The sequence below is a fragment of the Acipenser ruthenus genome, chromosome 38 (assembly GCF_902713425.1).
Source record: "Acipenser ruthenus chromosome 38, fAciRut3.2 maternal haplotype, whole genome shotgun sequence".
In the NCBI taxonomy this organism is placed as follows: Eukaryota; Metazoa; Chordata; class Actinopteri; order Acipenseriformes; family Acipenseridae; genus Acipenser; species Acipenser ruthenus.
The window spans coordinates 2316719-2332366 of record NC_081226.1 but is presented as its reverse complement, the minus strand read 5'-3'; the positions used below and the strand labels follow the sequence as shown (position 1 = coordinate 2332366).

The window sequence follows — 15648 nt, the reverse complement described above, 5'->3', positions numbered from 1 at the left end:
TTAGAATTTGTAACGATTCACTGTTCTGGATCCCCAATCACCGGCCCCGGACCTCTATAATTCAGAATTTCCACGCTGTAGTCAGCTGCCTACAACTCCTGTTTACACTTAAATGGGCACAAAGCTGACTTTTGTGTTGCATGTGTGTGCAAAGCTCACCTCTCTGTAGTGACATCATCTCTATACAGTGCAGGACCTAAAGTTAATATGAGATGCGCAAAGCAGTTCTTTTGTTTATGTTTTTAAAATGTGTTTTTTTAAACACCCATGACCATTTTACAATGGTTCCTAAATTGGTCAACGGCACCTAGCTTCACTTTTTATTTCAATGCAGATCTATAAATGCATTTTTCCCCCTTCGTGAACTGAACTGAAGCGAAAGACTTAAATAAAAGATTTAAACAAACCCTCTTTTTTACCATTGAACTTGAAGATGTATGTAGGGACTCATGCTCAAGTGGATTCTCATTCGTCCTTACCTGGCCATAACAAAACCATTGTTCTGATGAATCCTCTACCCCCTTGATATCTTGCATCCCCGAGCAATCAACAACACTTTGAGGTAAAAATCGGGAAAAACAAAATAAAACAGGACTTTAGAAAAATAAAAATAAGTTTGAAAACAGGGATATACAGTTTGTTATATTCTTTATTATCGAAAATAAAATAAGCAGTATAAAAGGGTAGTGTTGAAAAATAAAATGAGTAAAACACAAATGCATAGTGTTGAAAGATAAAGCAAGTTTTGAAAATAAAATGAGCAGTAAAATGTTAAAAACAAGGTTACAATGCGTGTACTTAAACGTGAAAAACAGTTTAAAAGCGGAGAAATGTGAACTGTTAAAACCTGCAGAGAACTGAGAAGCGTCTAGTTTTGAAAAAAAGACTAAAAACGTGCTAAACCGTTTAAAACACTTCTTAACCAACACATAAATAAATAAACAAAATAAAATGTGAGAACCTGTATACACAGCTAAGTTAGCCTTTTTAAAATCTTATTTTACACAGCTTGAGACCAAAGCAGGTGTAAAAGAAACACACGGCTCTTCTGAAAAGCGCTACAAAGTGCCTTGAGATTAAAACATTTAAAAAAAACAATATGAAAGAATACAAACCTTGACTGTCTGCTGCTGCTGTAAGACTTGTAACAATGTATTTACTTAAACTGAAGAAAAAAAACACAGTTTTAAAATAAAACTCTACAACCCTTTTCAGTGTCAGAGCTTGTCTGTATCTGACTGAACAAACTGAGAGAGTGTAATTAATGGACTACAAGGAAAGATAATGAGAGTTCTGAAAGTTCTACTACACCTGTAATGACATTGTTATTAATCTCAGCTGCTGTTTGAGACCAAAGGATCAAAGATATTTTCGTAGAATCAAACCCACTGCAATAGCATTTTTATTAAAGCATGAATCCGAGCCGATCCCAGCACAAGGAGAAACTGATCAACACGCCCTGCTTTTAAAACAGAAGGGCACATGAATAGAAATACTAGGATCTGTGTTTATTGTGTAAAATAAGGTATAATGTCTTTCAATAAAAAATAAAGATATTTTGTAAGATGGTTTGTTGAGTGATTATTCATTAAATCTGTGTGGTTTGGAGCATTTAAGAAATACGAGCAAAAGACAAGATACTGGGGCTTATTGATCAAGAAAATTGCCATTTCCAAGGACTTATTGCGGGTTTGTTAAGGTTAGGCAATAAACGTTGCTGTCAGTTTTTGTTTTTTTTACCATTACAAATGGTCTGCTAAGAAGGGATGAGCCTTGACAGGCTAAACAGCTTCTTCTGGTTTCAAAACAGGCTCCCCAGCCTTGGTTTAGCCTTGAGGGTCGTTGTCTAACATACCCTGAATTTTTTGTAGCAATTATAGGATTGAGACATAAAAAAAAAGAGATCATAATTTAGATCTTATTTAACGTCATGTAATTAAAGAAACTAAAAAATGATAAATATAATAATAATAATAATAATAATAATAATAATAATAATAATAATAATAATAATAATAAAACAAGTCTACCGAAAGCCTTAATAGTAGTACAGTAGTATTTCATGTTTATATTTCGAAACGTGGGCTTTTTATTTTTTCTCTTAAGTATGTGGAAAAACTACCAAGCGGTATGTAATTCAATATGTTAACGTCACATTATTCAGCAGGTTTCATTCGACTTTATGAAGCAAAACTAATTATTTCCATAGGGTGATGCAAAACTTTTGTCCATAGCTGCAAACCATTTTTTAAAAGGAGTCACAGTAAAAAAAAGAAAATCCTTAACAGTCTGAATTGTATTTTCTTACAAGAACTCAAACTCCCAGATGCAACTCATAGGCCTAGATATCAGCCACATCTCTTCAATAGGAAGAACAACATGAGAAAAGACTGCACCTTTTTATAAAAATAAATAAATAAATAAATAAATAAAAACACAATCCATACATCTTTAACATAAGGAAATGCGAGATTGCAATAGATACCAGATGAGATTCACTGAAATTATTTTGGTAGCTAATTCTCCAAGTAGTTTCTGTGCAAGGTGCAGTCTATAATAACTACAGCAGCTACAGCAGTGTTTGAATTCAATTCATTGATGAGTTCCAATGCTGTGGATTCAATTCAAATATTTGCTTTAATCTGCCCACATTTGATTTCCCACAGAGATAATGTTGTAGGGTTGTCCTGTTTCTCTAGGGTCTTCCCACCCCAGGGCGTTTGGTTTTGTATATTAACCCCTCTCCTGGGTTTAGTGCGACACACCAAGCCTGGCTTGCTGAGATTCCTCTGACTGCAACCATGAGAGCTTCTCTACTCGTCCTGGCTGTGTTCGTGGGCTCCAGCCTGGGTAAGTGAGCGTGACTGGGGGTGGTAGGGGGTAGGGTTTGTAATCTAAAGGTAAATTATATTTCATTGTATTTTATCTTGCTCTTAATTGTATTAATATTTGTACTGTGATTCTTCAAATGTATTTTTTTGTTTACGACTGTAAGTCGCCCTGGGTAAGTGCGTCTGCTAGGAAATTATTATTAATAATAATAATAATAATAATAATAATAATAATAATAATAAATGCTGAAATTCTTTCTTTCTTTCATGCAATCAGTCCTCCATAAAGACTACCCATAGTTAGACCTCTTTAGCCCAATTCTAGCAGAGTTACAGGTAGAGAAAGCAGTTTGATAAGTTGTATCAGTCAGTTTACTTCACTAAGTGGAATTTTAGTTACATGCATTTGAATTATCTTGCGAAGCGTTTACATGCTATCACGGCACTTTACTAATTCAGGCAACTACTGTACTTTTTAGCAGTTGTCTAAAAAAAGAATTGCCCCCATTGAAGAGGGACTGGAATGGCGGGAAGGGGTGATGAATCTCTCTGTTTCTGTGTGTGTGTCCATCTGTTGTTTTTGCGTTCGTTTGCCTCTGTATGTGTGTGTGTCTGTTTTTGTGTTCGTTTGCTTCTGTGTGCGTGTGTTGCGTCGTTTGCTTGCTTGCTTGCTGTGTGCTTCTGGTTTTTATGCTTCCTTGTGTTTTCCAGCGCTGGTCTGCCAAGAGATTGACGGCCGCCTCACGCAGATCGACGTCAGCAACGGACAGGTGTTCGGAGTGAACAGCGGAAACTCGATCTACACTCGCTACGGAAACAGCTGGGCACAGGTCCCAGGTGCCCTCAAACACGTGACCGTGGGGCCCTCTGGAGTCTGGGGCGTCAACACGGAAAATTTCATCTACAAGCTGGTTGGGGGACGCTGGATACAAATTCCAGGTACCGGTCAGTCTATCCATCCAGAAGAATATTAACTGACCGCAACCTGGTCCTAATAAATAAATACTTATTTTTTTTTAATTATTATTATTCTAAAGTAACATGTGTGATAACAATCCGACTTTTGCAGGGCAATAAAGGATGCAAATGTACAGCTAGGGCCAAAAGTTTAGCATCACATAAAATCGAAATTGAATGAAGCGAAATTAGTTCGTTCTATAGGGCGATGCTGCAAAACTATTGGCCATAGCTGTAGTTCCTTGTTAGTATGGGAGAGTCTAGTGTTATCCACAGTTTCCAACCAGACTGTTTAAACCTGCTCCACGAGTTTGGTCACCTGGCTTTATACAGCTTCCCAGTGCCCTGCAGCCTCATACAGTACTTCCAACAGGTTTTACAGTGTAATATTTAAAGCAGGCTTCAGAATGCCTGGGTCCTCTCTATAACAGTGGCTGCTCCCCTCCCTGCCATCCTCACCCTGATACGTTCCTCGCAGGTCTACTGAAGCAGATTGACGCGGGAGGCGACCTATTCGTCTCTGGAGTCAACATGCAGGACAACATCTTCTGCCTGAATCGCGATGCCACGGTGACCACGCGTGGTGGTGAGAGCTGCATTCCCTGGAACTTGCTTCCCGGGGCCCTCAAGTACTACTCCTGTGGCCCCTACAGCTGCTGGGGGGTGAACTCGATCGACCAGATCTTCGTGATGAAGGGGGTGACCCCGGACGCCTGCATGGGCAGCAAGGCATGGGAGCTGGTCCCCGGAGCGCTGTCCATGATCGAGGTGTCCACCGACGGCAGCGTGTACGGGGTCAACTCTGCTAAGGACGTGTTCCGCAGGTGAGCGCGCCAGCTCCTTAAATGAAACCAGCTTTGTGCATTCAGGCTCAGTGACATGCTACAGTTTCACTTGCTTGACTGCATTATGTCTGTCTTGTTCCAGCTTTTTTGGTAAGAGATGCCATTTGCTGTTAACAAAATCTTCTTAGTTTAAAGAGTAAGTAGTGGGGTTGGGAAAAATATACAGTTCCACGTCCCCATGTGTTGCTACAACTGTTCATATAAAGTACCTGTCATCTTTCTATTCATTGTTAAGATCCTGACAACTTTTTACACTTCTAACTTTAAAGTCTGTTTCAAAGCTCTTTTCAAAATGTCTGCTCTATTTTGAAAAGAGCACCGCCCAGGAATTATGTTTTAGCAAAAGAAACGACCATGAATACTAGATTTTTATATCTTTTTCTTTTTTCAGGGACGGGGTCAGCGCTGCTAATCCTGCCGGCACTGGCTGGACCTATCTGAGCATGTGCGGGAAAAGCAAGCACGTGTCATATGACCTGGGTGTGCTCTGGGTGATCAGTCTAGAGGAAAAGATCCTGACCTGCAGCTAAAACTCACCTACAGCCAAACAAACAGAAGACGTTCTTGCAGAACTCAGAATTACACCCACGAACAGCAGCTTTTTGAGTTTATTTTAAGCTTCCTCCTGTCCAGGCACTGCCATCTTATAGAAATAAAGCAATTAAAAAAAAAAAGTGTGGTCTGCAGTAGATCTCCTTGTAGTGGGTTCATTGGGTCGGGACTAATCCCACCCATACTCATCCACAAAACACTCACTGAAGAGCAGGGGAGGAGGGCTTGATTAGAGCAGGGTTTGACCATTTAGCACCAGTAGGCTCTCTGGTGCTAAACTTTCAAAACTGTTTCTGCACCACTTTTCAAATACGAATTTCCAGGGAACAGTAAAAATGTTTGTATTATCAGGGGTCTACGCTCAATGCACACAGGTTACAGTAACACTGAAATCACATTGCAATTACAGAACACTGCAAATACATTTTAAAGTACTGTGCATTTTATTGAAAACGCATCGACTTTTGTCTGCAAGGAGAGTGCACGTTTTTGCGCGGCTTCACAGAAATGGCATTGACGCATGAGCACTATGATAAATCGCAATGCATCATGGGAGCAGCAGTCCCGAAACTACAGCATAATTGGAACAAACTGTAATTGAACAAAATTTCACTGCAATTGTAATTTCAGCAAACAATTCTGCTGGAATTGTAATTATTACTAACCCCAGCACTGGCAGACAGATTGTGCATTTCTCCAGGCACTAGCAGAAGCGGTTCTCTTCATATTTGGTCTTAACAATATGACTGGGGACTTACCAGAATGGAGGAGGCTCAAAGGCAGAACAAAAATGAGGCGTATGAGAATCCAGGTCCTGTAAACCGGATAAAGGTGAAATTCAATAAATATACTTGTATATGACTGCAGAAAGACTGCGGAGAAGCATCTGTTCTCCATTTTACCTCCACTCAGTTTGTGGTTCTCTTGTTCACCCAAAGTGCCCACTAAGACACGGAATAAATACTGATCTTGAAATGTGTGCTTAAAATAGATATTCTAGTATTACTGCTTTAGATGTACAACTTAGGACCACCACATGGAAACTGGAAATGGAGATTTGTTAGAAGCGCAAAACAGTGATTTTCAATACGAGGCACTATTGTGAGATTACAGTATGTGGGGTTCATGATGTGAAATTCATTCATTTAAAAAAAAAAAATTATGTTCTTTTTTATTTTAGTTACATATTTACAACAACATCACTTCTCTTTTACAAACATATGTTTAATGTATTGAACAGTGATTTTCAATACGGGGCTAGTATTGTAGGATTACAGTATGTGGGGTTCATGATGTGAAATTCATTCATTTTTAAAAATAAATAATGTTCTTTTTTAAAAGTTACACATTTACAACATCACTTATCTTTTACAAACATATGTTTACTGTATTCTAAATGTCTTCTTTTTTTCTGTATAAATTAAATATTACTCTTTCTTCCAGTTCATTATAATTAGAATTTGTAACGATTCACGGTTCTGGATCCCCAATCACCGGCCCCGGATCTCAATAATTCAGAATTTCCACGCTGTAGTCAGCTGCCTACAACTCCTGTTTACACTTAAATGGGCACAAATAATCACTCACCAAACCATCTTATAAAATATCTTTATTTTTTATTGAAAGACATCATACCTTATTTTACACAATAAACACAGATCCTGGTATTTCTATTCATGTGCCCTTCTGTTTTAAAAGCAGGACGTGTTGATTAGTTTCTCCTTGTGCTGGGATCGGCTCGGATTCATGCTTTAATAAAAATGCTATTGCAGTGGGTTTGATTCTACGAAAATATCTTTGATCCTTTGGTCTCAAACAACAACAGAGATGAATAACAATGTCATTACAGGTGTAGTAAAACTTTCAGAACTCTCATTGTTTTTCCTTGTAATGCATTAATTATCTTGAAATGTTGCAGACATTTATTTTAAAGCCTTTCTTTAACCAGGAACCAGTAATAACATTGCTGGGGCTTATAAAAGGTTCATGGAAAATAGATTTTAAGTTGTTTAAAATCCAGTGAAATGCATCCTTTACTCATATGATTTTTTTTGCAAAGTCTTTGATCAAAGAAAGTCAAGCAGTGCAGTGATTCAAGCAGCAGCAGGAACGCGTCTCTATCTGCGTCTCCTCGCCCCAGCTGTGCTGATCCGGTGTGCTGGCGCCCCCTGCCTGTCGAAGCCAGGTCCCTGCAGGCTGTATCTCTGCAGCAGGATCCCTGTGAGAAGGAACTCTGCATTCACCACAGGGATAGAGGCCCCAAGAGCGGCTTTGCACTTGGCAGCGTCTTCCACACAGGAGATCACCACTGTCATGTCCTGCAAAACAGCAACACACACGCACGCACACGCACACGCACACGCACGCACGCACGCACAGTGATCTTTTCAATTGACACCGTTTAGTTCTAAATTTTAGTTCTAAAATTCTGTGACTAAAGTTCAAACTATAAAGGTCTCTCTCCATGTAAAGACCTCTATAGTCAAAATTATTATTTTTTCTTTGTGAAGGGTAATTGCCCCCTGTGCTCAGGTATTACCATTATTTTGGCCACATTTTCCTGTCTATAAATATGACCTATAGTTTGTCATTTTAAAAGGAATACAACTAGATAACGATTGAATAAATTGATAAATAGACTCAATACCATGATGCCTGAAGGTTTAAATAGAAAGGAAAAGTAGGTTGTTACATCATTAACTATGTAGTAAATGATATAATGAATAGATTTAAATAAAAATAAGTGAGTGTAGTTACCATGGTATCAAAAGCCTCCACTATTGTAATAAAACAAGACATTTTCACTAAACATTTAGTAAACTACTAGTCAGCTCAGTTTAAGTTTGTATAACCAGATGGATTAAATGTTTAACATGCTCAATATTAAAGTTTAAACCTTTTAAAAATGTGAACGTACCCTTATAAAAAAACGTTGTGGTATATAGCAAGGTAACATCTTAGCATATTGAAATCATGGTAAAGCTCAGAAAAATAATAAAACAACATTTAAAAAAACCTACCTGTACTCAAGATGAAGGCTGTGTGCCTTTAAAGGAGCTGCAGAAGCTGAAGTAAACTTTGCTATGAACCGATCTGCAGGAAACAGCAGTCTGGGGGAGGGATGGTGAAGTCTTGTCACTTGACCACAGTAACTGTTTCTTGGTGGTTCCCCTGATAAGGATGCATGTCACCGGAAAGGGAATGCAGTGAAAGCACGCCCCGCTCCAGAAATAAACAGATGAACCAATGCAGAGCCAATGTATACACACAGTATATACATTTTTTACATAGCAAAAAGCTGCAGAATTGTACATTGCTCTATTAACTCTGAGTTGAAACATTTCTCCTGCACGCTGTGTCCCATAACCCGTTGTGCGCAGTGACGGAAGTCCCCATAGAGAATCAGCGGAGTTGAGTGTCTTTGACGCAGTCAAGAACAACAGCAAACATCAGAAGTTAGCAAATAGACAGAGACACGCTCCAGATAACAAGTAAGTGAGACGTGTTCGTATTTATTTCAGTTGTTTGCGACGCACAGGTGTGGCCGACTCAGTGAACAAGGCATGACAACAAGACCCATGCAATTTTCTTTCTGACCCTGTGACAAAAAATACCTTAACGGGATAAAACGTCTATGCCTGTGCCTGTATTGTTATCCATGGGTCTTTCATCACGGTAAATGTTTTTTGTACAAATCTTTGCAATGTAGTTGTATTGCCGTGTTTAGTGTCTGTTTAATGCGTGTATACCACCTTAAGTGGAACCAGTTAATGACTGACAGCCAGGTTTCCATGAGAACGCAAAGTCGCGACTAGTGTATTTTGCATGTACTGTAAACTGTACTGTATTTAAATATAACTTCTGCATTGTAACCATGTACTGCCCTGTAACACGTGATTTAAACTGAAAACGGCAGTAAAAAAAGAAAGCCATAAGAATAATAAAAACATCACCTATGTTGTAGCTTAATAAGCAAACAAAGCCTTTCTAAAGAGTTATTCATGTAACTAATTAAGCCGTTGTTAGTTGTGTAAATTACTGTAACCAGCGCTGCAACTAAGTGATGTGTGTATTTCTTTTATGGGTACATTTCTTTCTTTTTTTTATATCAAGATTATTTTAAGCATAGTTTATCTATCTATCTATCTATCTATCTATCTATCTATCTATCTATATATATATATATATATATATATATATATATATATATATACACACACACACACACTTTGGTAAGTAAAGTTTGAAATCACTGTTAAAAAGTTCACTTCCAGACATTTTCAGTAACATGCTTTGATAATACTTTTCATTGTATTATAATTGAAATTTTATTTCAGTGTTACTGTAACTTCCATACAAACTGACCGTGTGCATTTGGCTTAGACTCCTAATAATAAGAATTACTGAGAAAACTATTTTCTTTTTCTAAATCATGTAAATTTTTCCAGCAGTTAAAATCCTGCAGTATTATAAACTTATTACAATAAGTTCCATATCCCTTCAATAGTAAAGCCAGCCCTGCTATTCAGGGCAGATTGTGTCGGTCCCTTGAACGGCCTTAATAGCACTGTATTTAAATACATGTGTTTGTTTGTTTTTTTAGCAGCTACTAAACAGAATCCTGTGTGATGCCATGGACAGCGTGAAGATGGAATCTGTCCAGATTAAAGAGGAGCTCCCTGAACTTGAACTGGTCCCCATTAGAGAGTTACTGGCTTCCCTCCCCATTAAACAGGAGCTCTGTGAGATGCAATGTGACAGCAGCCAGCCAGAGGTCTCTGAGATTAAAGCTGAGCACAATGAATTGGAGATCCCCCAGACAGAAGAACCCCTTCCTTTTAAAGAAGAGGTGCTGGAAGTTGTCCGTATTAAATGGGAGCCCCCTGAAGTAGAGTTTGACCACATGGAACCAGGGAAGGAGGAATCCGAGGACTTCAAACCAAACATCCCTGAGCTGGAGCCTGTACGCCTGCGGGAGTGTAGCGTGGTGCTGGAGAGAATCTGCGTGAGAGAGGAAGGTTCAACCAACCGCACACGAGGCAGTGGAAAGGAGGACAGGAGTTCGTATTCAGAGTGCAGTCTAGCAGGTGAGTGACTCAGAGTAGCTGTGGCATTGTCATTCTAGATTGTGTGATATCCACAGTGTGGTTGAGAGGGAGGGAGCATGTAGGTTAGATTACTTTAAAACCTGTCCAATCCGGCATCGTTTGGGACTGGAAAATTGTGCCGGATTAGACAAAGTGTGCTGGATTACAGAGTAAAAAAGGTAAAATGACAAAAGTATTTGAGCAACATTATTACTGTACATGGACAGTGTAATAAACACAATATTGCTTCAGCAAACATTAAACATCACAATGCCTCAACATAAGATGCACTTTTTAAAAACATAACTACTGTATTGTTTCCTTTGATTTGTAGTTAATTCACGAGGGTAAAGTAAGACCTTTCTTACTTCTGGGATGTTTTTCAACTTCAATACAGTGTTACATATAATGGCTTTGATATGTTTTGAAAATGAACAAATATCTAGAAATGAGAATTCCGTGGTTGTCCTGGCACTAGTATATATGCAACATCTTACTTTTTGTATTTGATTTGTTTTACATACTAGTTTAAAAAAATTACATGACCCAGTGCAAAGAACAGTCAGATTTACATTGATTTTAGGCAGAAGGAGCTTGAAATTCCTGCTGGTTAAGTATTGTAAAGTACTGTATATTATTACACATGTTATGTGTACAGGATATGGAAATCATTGTAAATGTGTGCAGGAAAGGGAAGTGAATTTCACGGGTGAGAAGTTAAGGTTTGATGATATTGCACAAACTTTCTCTGTTCTCAGTCAGCAAAACAGGTCATAGAACCATGGCTAGCAAGCATATCTAAAGGGGAAACCACTCTACCATACCTAGGAAAACAGATGGTTAATCGCAGAAACTGTCAACCGTGTTGTGAGGAAATAGAATGAAGGGCTGTAAAATAAGTTGTAAATTGATTAACTAGTGAGAGGGTTTGTAAGAAGTGAGTGAGGAATAGGTTAGTGATCAGTGGTGGAAGATCCATGGGTTCCAGTGTGCTCTCTCGTGCCTCCCCTCTCCCAGAGGAAAAGGTAATTGATCACTATCTTTCACTGAACTAGATTGCAGGGCTGCGACGAAGGGTACACTTTGAATTTCGAAGGTTCAGAACACAGTACCGAAGCAAACAGCAGAAGGGTTTCGAGACGTTCCTGTCAATACAGCTTATGCTATACAACGCTTTGCTGTCGAGATGGCGAATGAAGAAATTAAAGGTTTGCCTCTGAAGAACACGAGCTGGAGGGGGAAGGGGCGGACGGTGCTCAGTTTTCAAAATTAAAATGATTTATGTTGGCGTGTATTTGTTATGTTTCAAACATATTCTACCATAGCACTTCCCTTACACTGTCTTGTACACTAGGTATTCAGTACATATTTTACTGAAGCACTACTCCCGCTATAGGTACCCCTAGAGTGCTTTGGCATACAAGTAAAAGAAATGGCTTTCTGCATAAGATAGTGATTGTGATGTTTTTAATATATTTTACAATTTTATATCTCTTGTACAAAGCTAAAATATGTGCAACAATAAGAGTTGCATTCTGTCGCCTGTATCTCTCCTTGTAGAAACCAGACACCTGCATCCTGTCACAGACTCAGAAGTCACAAATAAAATGTCTGGGCAGACAGCCAAAAGTAACAAGTGTCTAGTTTAGATATGCAGAGAGATGGATTGAACAGGGAAATGGGTGGGAAATCAATCACGATGTTTGTGTATAAATATATGTGTTCTTCCTTTTAAAAAATTGTTGTTCTTTTCATTTCCTTGAACTGACCCCGGGATATCTGTGTTCTAATACAAACATATACATTGAGGCAGGCGGAGACTTGCAGTTGAAATCGCCTTGTAGTAATGTTCACATGGTTGTGTTAGGGGTACACCTTTCTTTCATATAAAGTGTTTTTGATCAAAAAACAATTTGTCAGTCTGTTTTTCCCTACAACTTCATGTCAAATTCAAGGATACGTGCTTTTAGTTTACTGATAGAATGTCTGAACGCATAGATCAAATAATTATTCATAAGTAAATTGTCAGACGGCTCAAACACTCACCCATGATCTGATGCGTCACAGTCTTCAATAGCGTTTACGATAAAGTAGAAAAATAGATTTGCAGAATGGCATTGGTAGTAATACAAGGTAAGTGGTGACCTGCGAATAATAATAATGAAGATTAATAAAGATGGTGATTATGTAGTGCTTAACAACAACGAAATAATAATAATAATAATAATAATAATAATAATGTTGCACTTTAAAAAGCAAAAAGGATCAAAGAAGGAATTTGTAAAGAAACACAATTGAGATTGCAGTAAGTTGTACATATAAATGTGTAACAATAAAATAATTTTGTTGAAAATATCAGTTCAACTGTACTACTGTTTTCCAGCTTCATGCAGTTTCAGTCTCCAAGCTCATCATTGTCAGCTGTCCTGAATTGGATGTTGGTTTTTCTGATGTGGATTACACTACAGTTATGTGTATGCATCTCTACATACCCCAAAATAGAAAAAAGTCATAAAATGCCATGATGAGAGAGATATATAATTTTAGTGTTTGTTAGGGGAAATAGAAACATTACAAGATCTCAGGGCTTGGTTTCACTAGCAAAGTAAAGGCTTTAAGCTTGTGTAACCCAGTGCATGCCCACACAGCTGAAATTCACATGCTTTAATCCACTCCACCACCTGCCACATGCCCTAAGTTTACTAGCAGTCCCTCTTACTTTCTTTCCTGTTCATATTTTCCAGGTTCAAGTCCAGCAGCTAAAGCGAGGGTGTGCGGTGAAGAATATCCTGACTGTGGGAAAGGTTTCACCCAGATAAGGCATTTTCAAACAGGAGAGAAACCATACCGCTGCTCTGACTGTGGGAAGAGTTTCCATAAGTCGTCATACCTTCAAACACACCATCGAATTCACACAGGAGAGAAACCGTATCGCTGCTCTGACTGTGGGAAGAGTTTTAGTCAGTTAGGAAACCTGAAAGCACATCAGCAAATTCACACAGCAAAGAAACCGTATTGCTGCTCTGACTGTGGGAAAAGTTTCAATCATTCGACAAATCTGAAAAGACACCAGCGATTTCACACAGGAAAGAAACCGTACTGTTGCTCTGACTGTGGGAAGACTTTCCATAACTCAACACACCTTAAAAGCCACCAGCGAATTCACACAGGAGAGAAACCGTATTGCTGCTCTGACTGTGGGAACAGTTTCAGTCAGTTAGGAAACCTGAAAGCACACCAGCAAATTCACACAGGAGAGAAACCATATTGCTGTTCTGACTGTGGGAAGAGTTTCAATCAGTCGACAAACCTGAAAAGACACCAGCGAATTCACACAGAGAAACCATACTGCTGCTCTGACTGTGGGAAGAGTTTCCGTAAGACGGCACACCTCAAAAGACACCAGCGAATTCACAAAGGAGAGAACCCGTACTGCTGCTCTGACTGTGGGAAGAGTTTCCGTACATTGGCACACCTTAAAAGTCACCAGCGAATTCACACAGGAGAGAAACCTTATCGCTGCTCTGACTGTGGGAAGACTTTCAGTCAGTTGACAAGCCTTAAAAGACACCAGCGAGTTCACACAGCAGAGAAACCGTATCACTGCTCTGACTGTGAGAAGAGTTTCAGTATGTCACAAAGCCTGAAAGAACACCAGCGATTTCACACAGGAGAGAAACCGTACTCCTGCTCTGACTGTGGGAAGACTTTCCGTAAGTCGACATATCTTAAAAGCCACCAGAGAATTCACACAGGAGAGAACCCATACTGCTGCTCTGACTGTGGGAACAGTTTCAGTCAGTTAGGAAACCTAAAAGCACACCAGCGAATTCACACAGGAGAGAAACCGTACTGCTGCTCTGACTGTGGGAAGAGTTTCAGACAGTTAGGAAACCTAAAAGCACACCAGCGAATTCACACAGGAGAGAAACCGTACTGCTGCTCTGACTGTGGGAAGAGTTTCCGTAAGTCGGCCCACCTTGAACGACATCAGCGAGTTCACACAGGAGAGAAACCTTATCGCTGCTCTGACTGTGGGAACAGTTTCAGTCAGTTGACAAGCCTTAAAAGACACCAGCGAATTCACACAAGAGAGAACCCGTACTGCTGCTCTGACTGTGGAAAGAGTTTCAGTGGTTCAAGAAAACTGAAAAGACACCAGCGAATGCACACAGGAGAGAAACCGTAATGCCCTTATTCCAGTGGGAGTTTTCATTTGTTAGGAAAACATTTGAATCTTGCATGGTCAGTCCCTGTGTAATAATAATAATAACAATAATAATTATTATTTTTACTATTTTTTATCACTTTTAAGAGCATGCATTTTAAATGTTAAAAATTCACTTCAACTGCTTGCATTTGATTGTGGCAGAAAGGGGGCGGTGACACGGACACGTCACAAGAGGCTTCTTTTGCTGTCAGTTTAACTCAGGCTGTCAATGCAGTCAGTGCCTGGGAGCAGGAATATGCAGAAAGGAAACCCATCTGCAACTTATCTGATGGACGTGTCAGGAGCAATCCATAACTCGTGTGGTGAATGAGTTTCAGGGTTTAGGATTTAAACTTAATTTGAAAATAAATAAATCGATGGGAACGAGTATCCCGACCCCGGTACGTAGCACCCCTGAGACAAGACTGCAACATCCTTACTGGGCAACCGCCTGGAGGATTTGTCACGATTCTGAAACTAATGAAAAATTACTGTCCCATGGCTTATGCTTACTACTAGTACTACATTCAATATCGTATATTCATATTTACTGCATCCACAGAACACAATGTGTGTATTAATAAACAAAGTGGGGAGGTCTGTGCTTTATTCACTGTGGCAAGTCTCTGTGCTGTTTCTACATAAAATTCCTCCTCATACCAATTAGAATGAGAATTCTGTATTTGGTGAATGCCACTGATGTTTGAAGTGAAAGGTTTAAATAAACCAAGGGGGCAGTGGAAAATTGGTTTCAGTAACTTGATAAAGTACTAATGTTGTGAGTAACATTTTTCCCTTGCAACTGGTGTGAATACAAAATGTGTGTCTGAACCAGTAGAACTGCACCGCGGACACCCCCAGTATGTGCGTGTCTTATACCTGTGCACACACAGGGGTCTTCAGGGACGCAGAATCTCAGGAATAACCTGTGCTGAACAAAGTGCGTCCCAAGTTCTATCGCAGTTGGATTACCAGGTCTGTAGATATTTATAGAAATGTAACTGGAATATGTGCAGACTCCTCTACTCTATACCTAGGACAATTAACCTTCATAGTTGCTTGTTAATAGTTTTTATATTCCTTGGATTGTTTTTGATCAATAAGCCCCAGTATCTTGTATTTTGCTTGTATTTCTTAAATGCTCCAAATTTAATCAATACTCACTC

The 15648-nt window shown here is 39.2% G+C and overlaps 2 protein-coding genes across 3 annotated transcripts; both read left to right on the top strand.

Annotated features, from left to right (window-relative positions):
• Window positions 1-2774: 2774 nt before the first annotated feature.
• LOC117433604 (fish-egg lectin-like) lies at window positions 2775-5287 on the top strand. Its single transcript, XM_034055968.3, has 4 exons — window positions 2775-2850; window positions 3543-3770; window positions 4267-4612; window positions 5025-5287. The coding sequence occupies exons 1-4, from the start codon at window positions 2802-2804 to the stop codon at window positions 5161-5163; spliced, it is 762 nt and encodes a 253-aa protein (XP_033911859.3). The 5' UTR covers window positions 2775-2801; the 3' UTR covers window positions 5164-5287.
• Window positions 5288-8514: 3227 nt separating this feature from the next.
• Window positions 8515-15602, top strand: LOC131707064 (zinc finger protein 345-like). 2 transcript variants are annotated; one of them, XM_059009152.1, is made up of 3 exons: window positions 8515-8676; window positions 9792-10272; window positions 13017-15602. In XM_059009152.1, the coding sequence occupies exons 2-3, from the start codon at window positions 9819-9821 to the stop codon at window positions 14459-14461; spliced, it is 1899 nt and encodes a 632-aa protein (XP_058865135.1). In that variant the 5' UTR covers window positions 8515-8676; window positions 9792-9818; the 3' UTR covers window positions 14462-15602. The 2 variants fall into 2 exon arrangements, with proteins under 2 accessions (XP_058865135.1, XP_058865136.1); XM_059009153.1 differs by having other exon boundaries at window positions 9789-10272.
• The last annotated feature ends 46 nt before the right edge of the window (window positions 15603-15648 follow it).